At 47.2% G+C, this 17202-nt stretch overlaps 1 protein-coding gene across 1 annotated transcript in view; it reads right to left on the reverse strand.

Annotated features, from left to right (window-relative positions):
• The window catches only part of GLYR1 (glyoxylate reductase 1 homolog (Arabidopsis)), a 53942-nt gene extending 38759 nt beyond the window's left edge, over nt 1-15183 (reverse strand). The window contains exons 1-3 of the mRNA XM_015419411.1: nt 15143-15183; nt 14121-14157; nt 11265-11344 (exon numbers count right to left, since the gene is read on the reverse strand). Of these exons, the coding sequence (XP_015274897.1) occupies nt 11265-11344; nt 14121-14157; nt 15143-15183 (158 nt within the window). The remainder of the gene's footprint in view (nt 1-11264; nt 11345-14120; nt 14158-15142) is intronic.
• Nucleotides 15184-17202: the final 2019 nt, after the last annotated feature.

Genomic DNA, 17202 nt, shown 5'->3' on the forward strand with positions numbered 1-17202 from the left:
CGAGTAAAAAAAAAACCCCACACAAATGCAGCCAACGAATGCAGCCGGGCAAGCAATGCAGATGTGACATCCGCGGCATCCCAGATGTTTTATGGAGCATCCACTCAGGTTGCTTGGGGCTGAGGCTTCGGCATCCTGTCTTCTCCGGCTTTCACGGCTGCATTTTGTTCACCAGTTCTCTTTGCTGTAGATGTTTCTCATTTTCCCCCTCCCTGCTATTAACGTCACATGTGATGCTGCAGCAGTCCCAGCGGGTTCTTAGCTTCCGTGTTTTCAACCGTGGGGCTGACCTGCTATAAACTGTCGTTTTGTTTTGGTTTTATTGTTTTCAGCGACACTATCACGATTTCGGCTTTGGCAGAAGGGCGGGATACCGTGTTTCTAATGATTAAAACCGTGTTTCTAATGATTTTGCCACTGGAAATGGCAAAGTGACCCAGTACGCATTCAGATAGACGCACACCTAAAAACCCGGGGACATTACAGTCAAAGGATTACTTTCTGGGGATAACAGAAACGAGCCAAGGGTCCAGGAGCACCTTTAACAAAATCTGTGGGAGGGTATGAGCTTTCATGAGTCATTGCTCACTTCTACAGATATCTGAAGAAGAGAGCGGTGACTCACAAAAACTCCTCTCCTGCCACATCTTTTGTTAGTCTTTAAGGTGCTCCTGGACTCTTGCTCTTTTCTGCTGCTACAGACAGACTGACACAGCGACCCATCTTAATCTTTCTGGGGATATTAACTTACAAATGATTATGTGTTCACTTGTCCTTAGTTGTGGGGGGGGGGGGAATCAGGGGACTCCTTGCTGCTTTAGGTGTTTTATAGGTAGGCAAGATACTCCTTTTCATTAACAAAAATGCCCTTCCTGCTTCTCTGCCACAGATTGCAGAAGGCATACTGACTGTGCTTTCATCAATTCGCAAGGACTACTGAAAAGAAACTGCTGGAAGCAATGCTCCCTCCAAGCTGTGGAGCCTTGTGAGCAAAAATTCTCCTTTGTGAGCTGCTGGCGTTCGTGAGCGAGCCATTTGGCTACTGCACAAATTAGTTTGCTCTGGAGCCATCCTTCCTGAACTAGGACAAAAATGTGTGAGCCGGAGGCTAAGAAACTGTGAGCTGGCTCACACTAACTCAGCTTAGAGGGAACACTGGCTGGAAGGGATCTAACCTTATTTGGTGCAAACGCGAGAAAATGTTTTTTTGATCCATCTGGTGCTCCACTGTCCTCACCTGGTGCAAAACAGGAAGTCAGACCAATAAACGGGCACGAAAATAGCCAGACTAATCAAGACCAATTAACGGGAGTCTGGAATTCTCCCTGGAACTCAAGTGCAGGAAGGACTTGGCTTCAAAAACCACCACTCATCTTGAAAACATCTATTCCTGGTAGAAGTGGTAGCCAGTTTCTTGGAACACGCAGAAGCTGAGCTCGGGTACCGCGGCTTCAACTCAGAGACCCCTGCCGCTGAAAAGCGAGGACTGCTTTCATCCTTTGAGGCTGGCTGCTTTTGAAAAGCAAAGCTTTCCCCCTTCTTTAATATGCTTAATCCCTTCCCCATGAAAACGCAGCAAAGTTGAAGCTCAAAAACAAACAAACAGAGCCGTTTTGAGATCATGGGCTCGAAAGGGCTACCTTAAAAAAAAAAAGCTCACCGCAATCTGAATGGTGCGCTCGGCAAAGGTACACGATCAAGTCCTTCTGGTTTTACTCCTTTGAACTGCGGGTTGGGGATTGCCTCTTCAGTTCCTCCCCAACGTTTTTTTAAAAAAAGACCTTGCACACAGAAAGCTCCCTGCCGAGCTCTCATCCTAGTATGATAGCTTCAAGCACGGACTTTTTACAAAGGCAAGTCCACACCTGCGGTTCGAAGTGGTCATCCCAGAAAGGTTAAATCTCACCGTTTTGGAAGTCATACACTAAAGGCTTCAATTGTTCCCTGTCTAAGAGGCACACTGTTTCAGGTACGTGCTGCCTTACATTTTGGGGCTGTGGCTGAAATGTGTTTTGTCTGCGTGCTGCTATTGAAGACAGTGCTTTGATACCACCCAGCCACTTGGTGGCTACGACTGGATTAAGAGAACCCGATTGTTTTGTCAGGAGGTAACCGAAAACCCTGTTAAATGAGAACGTCTGGGGTCTAAATAAAGGCACACTCAGTCATCCGAGGGGGTTCAGGTACGGCCCTGTACTCAAGAGGAGAGCAGTCGCCATTGTGTGCCTGGAGTAAACTGCACAGATTAGATCTTTACTTTGCACCCACAGTCCCTCTAAGCTGTGGAGTCTTGTGAGCAAAAATTCTCCTTTGTGAGCTACTGGCATTAAAGTTGTGAGCGAGCGATTTAGTTACTGCATAAATTAGTTGGCTCTGAAGCCATCGCTCCCTGAGCTAAGACAAAACTGTGTGAGCCAGAGGCTAAAAAACTGAGCTAGCTCACACTAACTCATCTTAGAGGGAACACTGCTTTGCACCCAACTATGCTGCCTTCGAAGTCGGGTTCCTGAAGATCCAATTCTAGCAAGGGACTGAGTGGCAGCAAGCGAGAGAAGAGAATGGAAAGAAGTCGATCAAGACCCACAGACCCACTTACAACACAGAACGCTCCCTCACACTCCAAGACCCAGGTTCCACTGTGTTTGCGGCTTCTAGAGTCGTGACCAGTGTTCCCTCTAAGCTGAGTTAGTGAGCTAGCTCACAGTTTTTTAGCCTCCAGCTCACACATTCTTGTCTCGGCTCAGGAAGGATGGCTCCAGAGCAAGCTAATTTATGCAGCAACCAAATCGCCCGCTCACCACTTTCATGCCAGTAGCTCAGAAAGAAGAATTTTTTGCTCACAAGACTCCACAACTTAGGGGGAGCATTGGTCGCGTGACTAATATATATATTGTGAACTCTTCTCCACAACCAGCAGGTCTAGAAGGGGACAGAAGCGGGGTATAAATACTGGAAGCAAAATAAACTTTAAGAAGTAACGTGAAGCGCCTTGAATTTGAGGTCTGGGCTGGACAGGGTGTCGGTGCAGGCCAGTAAAGCCTAGGCCACCCGGGAAAGATCTACTGACTATCTGCCCCTCCCACTATTGTAGTTACCTGAAAAGCCCAGAGATTGTGAGAGCCAAGAGCCTTTTATCAAATGCCGAATGGCTGATAGCACATGGCTCTTTTCAGCCTTAATGACTTTAAGATTTGCTCAGGAATTAGACTGGAGCTTTGGGTTGACAGCAGTGTTCCCCTCTAAGCTGCGTTAGTGTGCGCCAGTTCACAGTTTTTTAGCCTCCGGCCCACATATTTTTTTTCTCCGCTCAGGAAGGACGGCTCCAGAGCAAACTGATTGATGCAGGAGCCAAACTGCTCGCTCACAACTTTAATACCATTGGCTCACAAAGTAGAATTTTTGCTCACAAGACTCCGCAGCTTAGAGGGAGCATTGGTTGACAGACATGGAAGAGGGAAGTTATCTCCCCTGCGTCATTCAAAAGAGAACAGGTGAGCACGGCAGGATTTGTCCCTGGGCCGCAACGTTTCTGGATAGATGTTCCTTGTCTTTCTTGCGCTGTCCTTGTGCCCCGCACCGTATCTTGGAGAGAAAGGCGCTATAAGCATCTATAGATGAATAAATTACATTTAAACACACTGGACAGACTGATAGAGCTGTTTCAGTAGTCTAAGATTTTTACGGCCTGCTTTCCTGCAGTGTCCTAACGGGCAGTGTTCCCTTTAAGCTGAGTTAGTGTGAGCTAGCTCACAGCTTTTTTAGCCTCTGGCTCACGCATTTTAGTCTCAGCTCAGGATGGCTCCAGAGCCAACTAATTTCTGCAGCAGCCAAATGGCTCGCTCACAGTGTTAATGCCAGTAGAATTTTTGCTCAGAACATGCCACGGCTTAGAGCAGGGGTGTTAAACATGTAGCCCGGGGGCCACATCAGGCCCCTGAAGGGCTTCCATCAGGCCCGCAGTGGAACTGGCCATCCCCTGCTTCCAGTTCTGTTGCTGCTGCTGCATCATAACTTGCTTCGCCAGACTCTCTTAATCACTCAGCCTTTTCATGTTTTTTTTTTTTTTAACCTGGGTCCCAGACTCAGGACTCTGAGCAGGAGATTTCTGTGGTGAATGTCAGTAAATCAAAAGTAGGTTTTAAACATGTCTTTATTTTAAGTAATTAAAAAAAACCCTTTGTGTTTGTGTCCTTTATAAAGTTTATATCTCCGCTACCTACCATTACATTTTGTGACACACGTGGCCCAGCCCGTCAAGGTCTCATTTATGCCAGATCCGGCCCTCGTAACAAATGAGTTCGACACCCCTGGCTTAGAGGGAGCATTGCTAACAGGTCACCGTTTTTTCAGCAAATAGCAATTCTCAGACAGATGAAACTCTTTGGGTTTTCTCCCCCCTGCCTGTTCTTGGTGGTGACCAATTTGAGCTCAGGGTGGAGTAGCTCCACGGCCAGTCCCTTCCGTTTCAGTGTTTCTTGGCACGCACGCTTAGCCGGAGTGGTCAGGCCAGGAGGCGCGTGGGAAGGACGGAGCACCCGCAACTTAGAGCCTGCTCTTTCCCCTCTGCTATTCTTGAGGGGAGATATAAGAAAATTCCTTATTCAGTCACGTTTTGTGGATGTAATAGAAGAGAAATAGAAATGGTTGAGCACGTACTCTTACACTGTAAATTGTTAAATGACATTAGAGTGGAATTTATAGAAGCCCCCCTTAGGTTGGTAGCAGGCCAACCGGATAGAAACAAGGTACATTATTCTCCTTGCATCACGAGACCCAGAGATCATTGAACTGACCGCTAAGTTTCTCCATGGTTTTATAAAACGGAAGAACGATTCTGAGCATATTAATGATTCTTAATTTATAATTTTAAATAAACTTAAGTTTAAAAGTTTAGATTTTAATTTATTGTACGACTCAGCTATCTGCTGTATGGTCAAATCTACCTTGTAAAAATAAATCCACAAGAACTGTGCACAGTGCGCTCAATATCTCTTTAGCAAAAATCGTGAAGTTATGAATATGAAAGTACAAAAGTAATAATAATACATTCAAGTTATAGATTCAGGTACATAAAGAACCTATAATTTGAATGTATTATTATTACTTTTGTACTTTCATATTCATAACTTCACGGTTTTTGCTAAAGAAATATTGAGCGCACTGTGCACAGTTCTTGCGGCTTTATTTTTGCATGTCTATGGACTGTGACCATATTAATTTTGGTGTACATTAACATTCAAATCTATCTTGTGCCATCTTGAGGTATGTTATAGGCCTGACATCTCCTTGGAATGGTTTACCACGATTATCTATTTTATAATCTCTACTGGATTGTATTAATACTGGGAAATGTTTATTTTTTAATATTGTATGCCAATAAAAGGTATTTGAAGTTTGAATTTAGAGGCTGCTCTCTTGGGGGGGGGGGAGCCGCTTGCATTCTAGACACACATCTCAACACCAGCTCGGAAACAGCCCGGGGCTTCCGATCCATCCACCCATGTATTCCAAGGGGCCCCAAGCAAGGTGCCCTGGGGTGCTATGGCACCTCCTGACACTTTTCTTGGTGCCCACCAAGTGTTTTTAGAAAGCTGATTGGATCAAGCGGGGTTCTTGCCCAGGAACGCTTCAGACTGGCTGTCCGGGCTGAAGCGTTGTTTCGGTGCCACCAGTGTTGGCTTCATTCTCCCTCGTTCCTCTTTAAGAGCGCGGAGTCTAATCTGGGAGAACCGGGTTTGAAGAAGAAGATTGGATTGATACCCCGCCCTTCACGACCCAAAGGAGTCTCAGAGCGGCTCACAAACTCCTTCCCCTCCCCCCAACCGACACCCCGGGAGGTGGGTGGGGCTGAGAGAGCTCTCTCGAGGACTGCCCTTGAGAGAACAGCTCTTGGCGGAACTATGGCTTGCCCAAGGTCACCCAGCAGGTGCAAGTGGAGGAGTGAGGAATCGAACACGGTTCTCCCAGATTAGAGTCCGCACACTTAACCACTACACCAAACTGGCTCTCTCCCCACGCCTCCACATGCAGCCGCTGGAGTGACCTTGGGCCAGTCACAAGTTCTCTCAGAGCTGTTCTCTCAGGAGCAGTTCTCAAAAGAGCTCTCTTAGCCCCACCTATGTCACAGGGTGTCTGTTGTGGGGAGGGGAAGGAGTTTGTAAGCCGCCCTGGGACTCCGAGTGGAGGGCGGGGCATAAATCTAATCTCCTTTTTATCACCCGCTTTGGTGCTGTGGCAATTAACTGTTTGGAAACGAGAAGCTGGCCTGAGGAACACTCGGTGCCACTGCTTCTGGCACACCCCTCCCCCGGAACGAGAAGTTCCCCCTCCTTTCCTTTGAGGGCCTGAGGTTCCGTCTGCATCGTCACCAGATGGGATTCCCACCTTAACCACGAGCCGGAACCTAAAAGGCTGCCTCTCCCTACGCTCGCCCCTTTAGAGAGGCCTGCTAATCTCTTCCAGTCGCATTGTTCTCGATCCACTGAGCTCGGCTGGCTTCAGGGGGCGCTTGTTCCCTCTCAGTTATGGCCCCAGCATTGTGGAACAGCCCTCCGGGATGCCTTCCCCCCCCCCTTGTCATTTCTCAGAGCGCAAACAATCTGTACTTTCTCCAGAGGGCGTTTGACCTGAATGGCATTAATCCCATGCAGTTTTTGATTCTCTGTGTCGAGTTGGGGACTGAGTGTGCAGCAATGTTCCCTCTAAGCCGTGGAGTCTTGTGAGCAAAAATTCTACTTTGTGAGCTACTGGCATTAAAGTTGTGAGCAAGTGATTTGGCTCCTGCATAAATTAGTTAGCTCTGGAGCCCTCCTTCCTGAGCCGAGACAGAAATGTGTGAGCTGGAGGCTAAAAAACTGTGAGCTAGCTCACACTAACTCAGCTTAGAGGGAACACTGGTGTGCAGCGCTTCATTTTTACTAGGGGTTTTGTTGTGTGTACTTCAACTGCTTTGATGAAGCCACTTAAAGCCTTTCGGAGAAGTGGGTGGTGCTTTCTAAGTGCCTTTCCAAGCCCTGGCTAAGAGAATGCTGGATTAGCATTAACCATGGTTAGTATTGAGATGTGGGCAATGAGAAATAAGGGAAGGAGGGAAAAAAACAACACAGCCTGCGTGGTTGCTCGATGGTTACAGCTGCAACCGACCAGCTGGGAAGCGATAATCTGCAGAGCTGTAATCCCTTTAGTTCAAAGCACGAGCAACTGACACACTGATAAAATGGATCCTGAAGCTCGTTTTCTCTACAGACACACAGAGCAGTAGGCTCCATTAAATTCATTGGGGTTTAATAGTCAATGTATTGGGGGGGGCATGCTCCCCCCCCCCGTTCTTCCTAAAATGCAGGCTTTGCTCTTTGCACGGGGGCTGAAAACACGGACTAGGCATCGGTGCTGTAGCAAATGGGAAGGCGCAGCTGCTGAAAATCCCCCGCTTACTCCTGTCCCTCTCACAAACTGGGGCAGGGATGGTGCTTTGGGCTGAATGGGGAATTCAGTTACGCCACTGGGCTTGGTCCCCGGAGACCCTGGCTATAAAGACCTACAATTGAGAAGCATGCATCTCATGCGGAACTTGCAGGTCCGTTTCCAAGACATGCCTCCCACCGTTCGAGGCACATATTACACCGCTGCTGCATTCTATGCGTCTTTGGGCCTCTTGAAAAACAGGTGCAGAGAGCAGAGTTCCGGACTTGAGAAAAAGCCGTGCTTTGAATGTGTGCACCAGTTCCCGGCCAGATCTTCCTGTTAAGCAAAGAGGCCTTAAAAGCCGACAGAGGAACCAAAAATGCCAAGTAGGCACATTAAGCCAGAAGGCTTGATATACTTGGCCAAACACTCCTGTGTGTTTACACAGCCCTTTAGAGTGTACATTCTTTCAGTGATCTATAAGGAAACATCACCACCGGGTCCAGAAATCAACTGCTCAGAATTTATTCTCTCTTCCCCGGTTTTAAGGGCAGCAACTGCACTGGGCAGGCGGACAAAACATTCCAGTATAATATCCAAAACAAGACAAGGTCATTCCTCACTCTACCACACCTGAATGTACGCCACTCAAGGACTGTGCGAGAATTACATATGCGATACAAGTGGGATTTTTGGGGGAAACCGAATCAGCATTAGTTATTTGCAAAATTAACGTTACTTCAACAATACTGCACTTATTGCTATTATGTACACAGAAGATACCTTGTTTTTAAGTATTTGTATTATTCAGACTTATGTCACAAATGTTCAAGCTTCCTCCTGTGAGGCGCTCAGTGTTAAACTTCCAGATTTATTTCTGCCCCTCCTTGGCTTCCAAGGTTTCAACAACATCACTTGCAGATTCTTTTAAATACAGACCCTCAGCTTTTAACTGCCTTTTATATATTAAAAAATGTACTGTTCTCAGGAAGCGAAATTATGAACCTAACACAATGCTCTTTGCTCCACAGGAATCATGGCAGCCCTGCTAATGCTTTCACTGCTGATATACAAAGCCCCAAACTATTCCTGAGCCATTTTGTGGCTCAGAGGAAACGGGATCATCCAACAGGCCATTGTCAATGAATCTCCTATGGGGCTGTGCTCTTTGGCTGACCTCCTCTACCGGCGGATGGGTTTTCAAAGTCTAAACTACGCATTCAGTTGTGTCGATCTCGTGGAGACTGAGCCCTACGAGGAAAGGCTAAGGGCCCTGTGAATGTTTAGTCTGGAGAAGAGGAGATTGAGGGGGGACATGATTGCTCTCTTTAAGTATCTGGAAGGCTGTCATTTGGAGGAGGGCAAGGAGCTGTTCCAGTTGGCAGCAGAGGAGAGGACCCGAAGCAACGGGTTTAAATTACATGGAGAAAGGTATCGGCCGGATATTAGGAAGAACTTTTTCACGGTCAGAGTGGTTCAAAGGTGGAATCAGCTGCCTAGAGTGGTGGTGAGCTCCCCTTCACTGGCAGCTTTCAAGAGGAGGCTGGGCGAATATTTGTCAGGGATGCTGGAGGCTGGTCCTGCATTGGGCAGGGGGTTGGGCTAGATGGTCTGTCTGGCCCCTTCCAGCTCTCTGTGATTGTAGGATCGTTCTGCCTGCAACCCCTTCGCTAATCTGAGCTGGGCCCAAAAAGCATTCCAGATATCTGACCCACTTTTGTGAGAAGGACGGGATGCAACCTCCCCTCCAGCTTTCTGACTACATCTCGCAGTTGGCCACTGCCTTGGAAGGCTAACATATATTCCTCAACTGAAGCAGGTCACGCTGCGCGTGCGGCTGAAAAATAAACCATCCTTCATATTTGCAATATGTGGCTCTTGTGCAGCGATATGAAACATGGGGAACTTCTGGCACCGTATTGCCCGCCTGTGTGTTCTTTGGTGCCCACCTGCTTCTCCCCTAAAGCGTTTCTTCCCCCATGCGAAGAGCTAATCCTGGCTTTCCTCAACCTCACTGGAACGAGGAGTGCTGTAGAAGGCCCTGGAGGTGTCGCTTTTAGGTCCGCAGGGAATGACCGCTCAGAAATAGCTGCCTCCATCAAAGCACAATTGTGACGTCCTCCTTATTGGGGAGGACTAGTTTCACTTTAAAAGTTCTCTTTATTTTGTTTAACAGGGTAGATTCTGCCGCCACCAGGAAATTTTAAGGATTTCCAAACCTTTACGCTTATACTTTTGCTCTTACTAGTTTGGTAGACCGAGTTCAAGGCTTACGAGGAACTATGTGGTCCTGGGAAGTATTTCATTGAGAGCTAGTATAAACTTGAATAAAAGAAGATTTATTGGAATAAATACTAAATAGGGTGATACAATGTAACTAGTAATGTGTAAATGATGTACAATTGCTTTGGCATCACACTCAATCTTTTCCCTCACTGATAGGGATCTTTTCATGTAACTTTGTAACACTTGTTTATCTTAATGCCATATATGTTCACTGTTTCACTCCAGTCTGTTATGACACTCAGACTTTCCTTTAACTTTTTTCCACTTAAACTTTACTTTTTCTTATACATTCAGCTTTCAGCTCTCTTTCTCTTTCTCACTGAACAACCTCAGCTGTCCGCTTCTAACTGCTTCAACACAGAACTCCTTATTTACATCAACTGTCAACTTGAAACTGAAACTCTTGACTGACTCACATACTCATCCAATCAGATTCACTTCCAAAACCCCTCCCCCTCTCTGCCAACCACCAATCATACCACACTTGCCTCTCTCAACCACTCTAGTCTATCACAGCCATGCAACCAAACTTTTAAAGAGACACACACACACACAGAAACAAGGAATCGTTACAACGATGCTTGCTCTGAACCTCCAAATACTATGACTGCCGCAGACGGAAGCTGTATGGTGGCTTACTGTGCCTCCTGTGGAAACCGTTTTACTGCACTTTCTGGAAAACCTCAGATATACCCAACAGGCTCAAGAAGATACAGATGGTACTCTAAGGCCCACTTTTAAAATGTCTGAAGCAGCAAAACTGTGACCCATCCACGACAACATTAAAAGTTGATCAGTTCTACAGCCATTCGGATCCTGGCCGTGGCTTTCTTACGTATGTGTGCCAGCGACACAGGAGCCAACAGAGCACACGCCAAACACCGTGTGCCAATCAAGAACACCCCCATACCGAAAACGTTTCAACTTTCTCCTTCGACATTCAGATTAACTCGCTTGCACAAGCCACCTAGAGACGTGCCTCTGAGAAACCAGCCACTTGAAGGCCAGGGTCCAGTTCCTCCCCCTTAAATGCCACAGCTCTGCTGGATCAAATTGAGGGTACGCCTATGCCAGCAAACTGTTTCATGCAGGGGCCATCCAGGTGACGCCGGGATGCCCACAAGCAGGGCACGTGGGCAAGCACGGCAACAACAACACTAGTCCAAACACAGGAACATTACAGACTGGGCATCGTGACGTTATCTTTTTCATGATTACCAATGTTGAGTGAGCATTTTCAGTCTGCCGGTTACCTATTTTGAAGCTTCTGACATCAGCTGTGTTTTCTAAAACTCTCCCCAGGTTAGAAACAAAAATCTACCCTTGACACAGTACCTTAGGAGGCAGCTGGACATTTTTTTTTTAGAGGACCCAGGCTTCCTCAGCCCTGCTCAAATGAGCTATTTAAAAAAAAGGGGGGGGGTTACAGCACTGGCTGATGTTTAAGACAATTTTTTGCAGCGCATCACGGCGACGCCAGCCGGCACAGATCTTTCCCACAAAGGCCCTGGAAGTTTAAAAATAGACATTTTCCCTAGGCAGAGGAGGGGGGGAAAAAAGACGAGGGTACATACTGATCTTCAGTCCCGAAAAACTTGACAAAGAAGCACTTCTTCCCACGAGGCTTCTTCAGGTCTTTAGGTGGATTAACAATCTGAGGAGGAAAAATGAGAGGCTGCAGTCAGAGACGGTCCGGAAGAGGTTACGGCTTTCCCTAGCGATCAATTTGGTGAGCCAGCTTGGCGTAACGGTTTAAGGGCGGCGGACTCTCATCCGGAGAACCGGGTTTGATTCCGCACTCCTCCACGTGAAGCCAGCTGGGTGACCTTGGGCCGGTCGCGGTTCTATCAGAACTCTGAGACACAGGGAGGGGAAAACAAACCTGACCCAAAAACTGGAATCCAGAACCGCGAGGGTAAGAAAGAAGTCTAATAAAGGGCCAATATTAAAAACCTGGTTGAAACTTATAATATACAAAAATACATGTATTTATTAGAAGGACAGCTAAAAACATATAAGGGCCCAATGAAAGCCTCGTAAACAAGCAAAGGTGGCCTAAACCCAAGGGCCAAGACACATGACCTTTACTTGTTTATGAGGCTTTCATTGGGCCCTTATATGTTTTTAGCAGGAGCAATACACACACACCCCGTGCCGCTTGGAGACCATTCCGCAAACTGACATTAGGCCTTCTCGAAAGAGCGGGGCTATTGTCAGATGCCACAGACAAGCAGGGGTTAATCTGCGATGGCTGGGTGACGGAACTGTTTCTGCAATCATTCCTGCGCTCACACACTCAGCTCACTCTTCTTTTTGCACGTGCCGAAGGCTCGGGAAGCTCTGAGCCAAACTCAAATTTGCCGTGATGGCTGAAGACAGGCGCCCGGGTCAACTGGCACGTGGTTTTCTTTCCATGGCCAGATTCTAAATCGGGATTTTAACTGAGGTTTAGAAACCTGGGCGGGGGACAGAGGAAAATAAGCTCCAAAAGCGGGGCCAGGCACCTTCTCCTGGGCATTATAGCAACCTCGAAGCTTGATACGAGGATGCCCAAACTCGGAAGCTGTCCGTTGCTCTCTGCACGTGAACGGAAGACGGAGGGAAAGGAAGCACGGCAGCAGGCTTTGGGCTGATACGGGCAAGCCTCTGTTTGCCGAGGCGCTCAAGAGGAAAAGCGGTAGTTGGGCTCCCAACTCGACATCGAGAACCTGCAATCGATCCTACGCACACTTCCACTTCGGGCAGTGATACTGACTTTGGCTGGGGAACCACAGGTGTCTCTCTGACCTGCCACCTGTGGCCGTCCCGAGCACTGAACCCCATGCTGCCAGACCCATCTTCCAGGAAACTGCTTTAGAGATTGGGGTAATTTCATCGCTGCTATGGGCCCAAGATGCAACCACCTTTTATTTTTAAGGCACCACACAGCTTGTTTACATTGATTACATCAAGGCTGCGGTAACCGACGGAAAGTGAACTTTTGGCAAAAATGTCTGAGACGGCAGAAATGGATATGCTGCCGGACTTGTTGAAAGACGGAAGTAAACAGAATGTGAGAGACGACTGGATACCGTTTTATGATGGGGTGGAAAGGAACTCTGAAGACCGAGAACAATGAATATAAATATTATAAACTTGGAGAGACCCGAACTTGAGCTGTATAGAACCTGACTCTTCTCGGGAATCACAATAGAAGACTTTAGCGATTTGATTAAGTGACACTGGTCTTAGCGACTGTACGGAAGGAAGAGATTTGGAAACAAAGAATTAAGACGGAAGATTTGTAACGGCTATTATATCAACTTGATGGAATCCCCCTTTATGTCCTACCCCATCCCCTGTACTCTTTTTGCCCTATAATGCTCTATCCCATCCCTTGACTTTTTCTTGCCCTATAATGTGTGAAAACCTAATAAAAAAATTTTTTAAGGGCTGCAGAGAGGAAGGGGTTCTGTATATGAGCCTGGGCCAACATATGCCGCTGAATGAGGTGGCAGAGTGGGGCACACCACTGTGAAATGCCAGCCCGTAGAAGAAAACTCCTTGCAAGTAGAAAACCCAGCACCGAGAGAGGTTCTAACCACCCCTTCTTCCCCTGCAGAGCTAGAGGGAGGGCATTTTTAATGGAGAGAAGCCTTTCTTTTCTTTCTTTCTTTTTGTAATCATTTTTTATTTTTAAACAACAAAGACAAACAAACAAAAAACATACAAACTGGGGAATCTATGACCTTTTAACTGCTAGCTGTTATGTTACCTCTTACTATCCATCTAAATTTCGATTATTTTTAATATCATTTACTTTTCCTAAATGTTCTGCAACTAGTTTTAAATAAAGTCTGCCTCATCTCCATATGTTTGGGTCTGACTACTTTTTTTATATAATCCTCAAGGCATTTGTAAAATCTTGACCATGTGGACTGAAATCTTTCTTCTTGCTGTCCTCTCAAAGATAAAGTCAGTTTATTCATCTCTGCTGTTTCTAAAGTCTTAGCAACTATTTCTTCTTTCGATGGCATTTCATCTTTTCTCCAACATTTAAAAGCCTTTCTGTTCTAACATCCAGCGAAACAAGAGTTTCGGAGAAGTCGAATCGTTTGCACATGGTTCTGTACCGTAACTCGGTCTTGCGAGCCCCCTCCCTCTCTCCAGACGCAGAAAGCTGGCTACCCTTCAGCAACAGTAGAGACAGACAACGCGGCACACTCAAAGATACGCTGCTATTTAAGGGGTTATAATTATGTATGATCAGTTGTGTGTGTTTGGGGCGGTGCACAGGGCAAAGAGTCATCGAGTGGCTCTTCTAGTTGATAGGAATTGCAGTCCATAGAGTGAGCACCGCTAGATTAGCCATTAACAGAAATATTCACCCCAACCAAACTACTAAGGTGTACACAACAAACTTTTAGAGGTATGCACTTAAGGAAACTTACCTTTCCTGGCCAAGGAGGATATCTGCCCAGCTTCCCCCTAATGGAAAAAAAACACCAGAAGTCAGCGGACGGCTATCAAAAAAGAGCAGTGGCCCTTCAACATCCTTCCACTACTCCGTTCCACTAGACGAGAAAGCCAACAGCTATTTAACCGAGAGAAAGTGGAGGTTCGGGATGCCAAATTAACATGGCTGAGCTGTCCCCAGGATAGTGGGGGGCCTCCCCAAAGCCGTCCTGGGTGCAGCGGCCTCCCGGTGCATCAAGAAACTGTGCAAACGTGTCCAGGGAAAAAAATATACTGGCCCACATGTAGTTTTACTAGATCGCTCGCCCACACATCCCAACGTTCGTCATTGGAGTACTCAAAACACAAACCACAGGGAAGGAAAAGTACAAACACCAAAACAAAAAATACCCAGTGTTTGTAAAGCTGCTTACAATCGGTTGCCGGAAGGCAGTACAGACTTGCCGCATGAAACCAGGGCAGCAGATATTTGCAGCCCCGGTGGCGACCCTCCCAGGAGCAGAACCAACAAGAAAAGCCAGCCACCCAAGGACTTTCGGCTCTCTTTATCACGTGAGTTTTTCATGCTTTACGAATAGCTAAAGTGGTTGCATTCCTGTGGAGCTTAACACAGGTGGCTTCGGAACCTCACAATCCTGAGGGCTCTATGGCTCGGTTCGCACAGGACAGCTTCCCTATTAAAAGAATCTGCTGTGGAGAGAGGGGCCACGTGCCGTAATGCCTGGAGGGAAAAGTCACACAGGAGTCTGTGACCCCAATTACGAGCATCTGGAAATCCTAGCAAAAGGCAGCAGCTAAACACACGTAACCGCGACCAGACAAGCACGTGACTTTTGAACGCGAATTCGGACACCGGGGAAGGGGGAATAAAATCACCAAATCGTGCCACTTACACATCCTGCACAGCTTTACAGCCGGTAGCTCCAGAACAGAGTTCAGAACAGACCGGCTTCATTCATCTGACAATGCACCTGGGACAACCTGGTAGAAGAGTTACTTGCAGATTGTGCTCGCCTCTTCTAAGTCTCTTTCGGTCATCTCCCTCCAAAGCTGTACCAAACACTTGACATGGAGCTGCGTTATATCAACAGGTCGACCAAAGAGAATGCCTAGGCTTTGAGGGGAAAATCCTCAGCACAGATTAAACTGGAATATAAAGATAAAGGTTTCCCTTGCTCGAAAGCCAGTCGAATCCGACTCGGGGGGGGGGCGGTGCTCATCTCCGTTTCACAGCCGAAGAGCCAGCGCTGTCCGAAGACGTTTCCATGGTCATGTGGCCGGCATGATTAAACATCAAGGCGCACCGAACGCTGTTCCCTTCCCACCAAAGTGGTACCTATTTATCTACTTGCAATTTCTTGCTTTCGAACTGCTGGGTTGGCAGGAGCTGGAACTAGAGATGGGAGCTCACTCCGTCATGCGGCACCCGGGTCTCGAACTGCTGAACTCCTGACCTTCCACAGCCTGCAGTTCAGCGTCTTAACCATTTGAGCTACCGCGGCCCCTAAACTGGCATATACGAGACACAAAAGAGACAGCCTGTCATGGTGACGCCTCGGGCTCACTTACTCAAAAGCAATGTGATTATTTACCTCGCGTTTTAGACTATAAGAAATGCTGCACAGAATCTGATTAAAGGAACTTAGACTCATGATGAATGCTCATACTCCGAAAATCTCGAAGGTCCTACTGACTTGAATCTAGCTGCCCGGAATACTTCCATTTACGCATTGAAGAGATTTATACCCGCCCTTTCAAAGTCCAGGGCTGTCTTCAACGATACTTTAATAAAACACACGGTAAATTCCAGTTTGCGTGGGAAACCAACATCTCTGAAAACGTAAGATGTCGGTCTGCAATGCTCCAATCTGCAACACGCTAACACGCCATCTGTAATACACGTCAATTCTGAGTAAGTCTGTTTCAAACCCGTTCCAAATGACACCGTCTGAGAAGCAGAACGGACAGGGCATTCTGAGCCAGATCTGGAAGCCCGTTCAGGAAAGTGGGAACAGTGAATGGTACACAATTGCCGTGAAGGCACCGCTCAGACGTGAAAGTGGGTCGCTGGCTGTGAGAATTTTATGAATGAAAGATGTACCCCATTGGCTACAAAAAGGTGTAATAATGCCAGGCCTCGGGCCTGACATGACCACAACTAGGTCTCTTGCAGAGAATTTTTAAAAAAGGTCTCTTGCAGAGAAGCACCCTTGAGAGCCAGTTTAGTGTAGTGGTTAAGTGCGCAGACTCTACTCTGGGAGAACCGGGTTTGATTCCCCCACTCCTCCACTTGCACCTGCTGATGTGACCTTGGGCAAGACATAGTTCTCTCAGAGCTGTCCTTGAAAAAGAGCAGTTTCTATCAGAACTCTTTCAGCCTTGCTTACCTCACAGGGTGTCTGTTGTGGGGAGGGGAAGGAGTTTGTAAGCCACTCTGAGACTCCTTTGGGTAGTGAAGGGCGGGGTATAGATCCAATCTCTTCTTCTCTTCTTTGAAAGGTCTCTTGCAGAGAAGCACCCTTGAGAGCCAGTTTAGTGTAGTGGTTAAGTGCACAGACTCTAATCTGGGAGAACCGGGTTTGATTCCCCCACTCCTCTACTTGCACCTGCTGATGTGACCTTGGGCAAGACACAGTTCTCTCAGAGCTGTCCTTGAAAAAGAGCAGTTTCTATCAGAACTCTTTCAGCCCCGCCTACCTCACAGGGTGTCTGTTGTGGGGAGGGGAAGGAGTTTGTAAGCCACTCTGAGACTCCTTTGGGTAGTGAAGGGCGGGGTATAGATCCAATCCTTCTCTTCTTGGTAACGGACCTCTATACTACATGCTGACAATCCCTGTGGTGAGCTGTGGACATAATGAAAGGCCTCAGAGAAGGGTTAACGCGGGACTACACCAATGGGCAAGGCAGCAAAAACTTCAGATTTCTTCAGTAACAAACTAAGCAGCCAGTGATAGAAAAAATGCTGAAGTGCTTAGACAAGACTGCCAGACACCTAGCAGTCTGTCAATCTTGCTAGCAAACGCTGGTCAAGCCAGGCATTTACGGCTAATTGAAGGC

The sequence above is a fragment of the Gekko japonicus genome, unplaced genomic scaffold (assembly GCF_001447785.1).
Source record: "Gekko japonicus isolate JY-2015 unplaced genomic scaffold, Gekko_japonicus_V1.1 scaffold513, whole genome shotgun sequence".
Classification (NCBI taxonomy): domain Eukaryota; kingdom Metazoa; phylum Chordata; class Lepidosauria; order Squamata; family Gekkonidae; genus Gekko; species Gekko japonicus.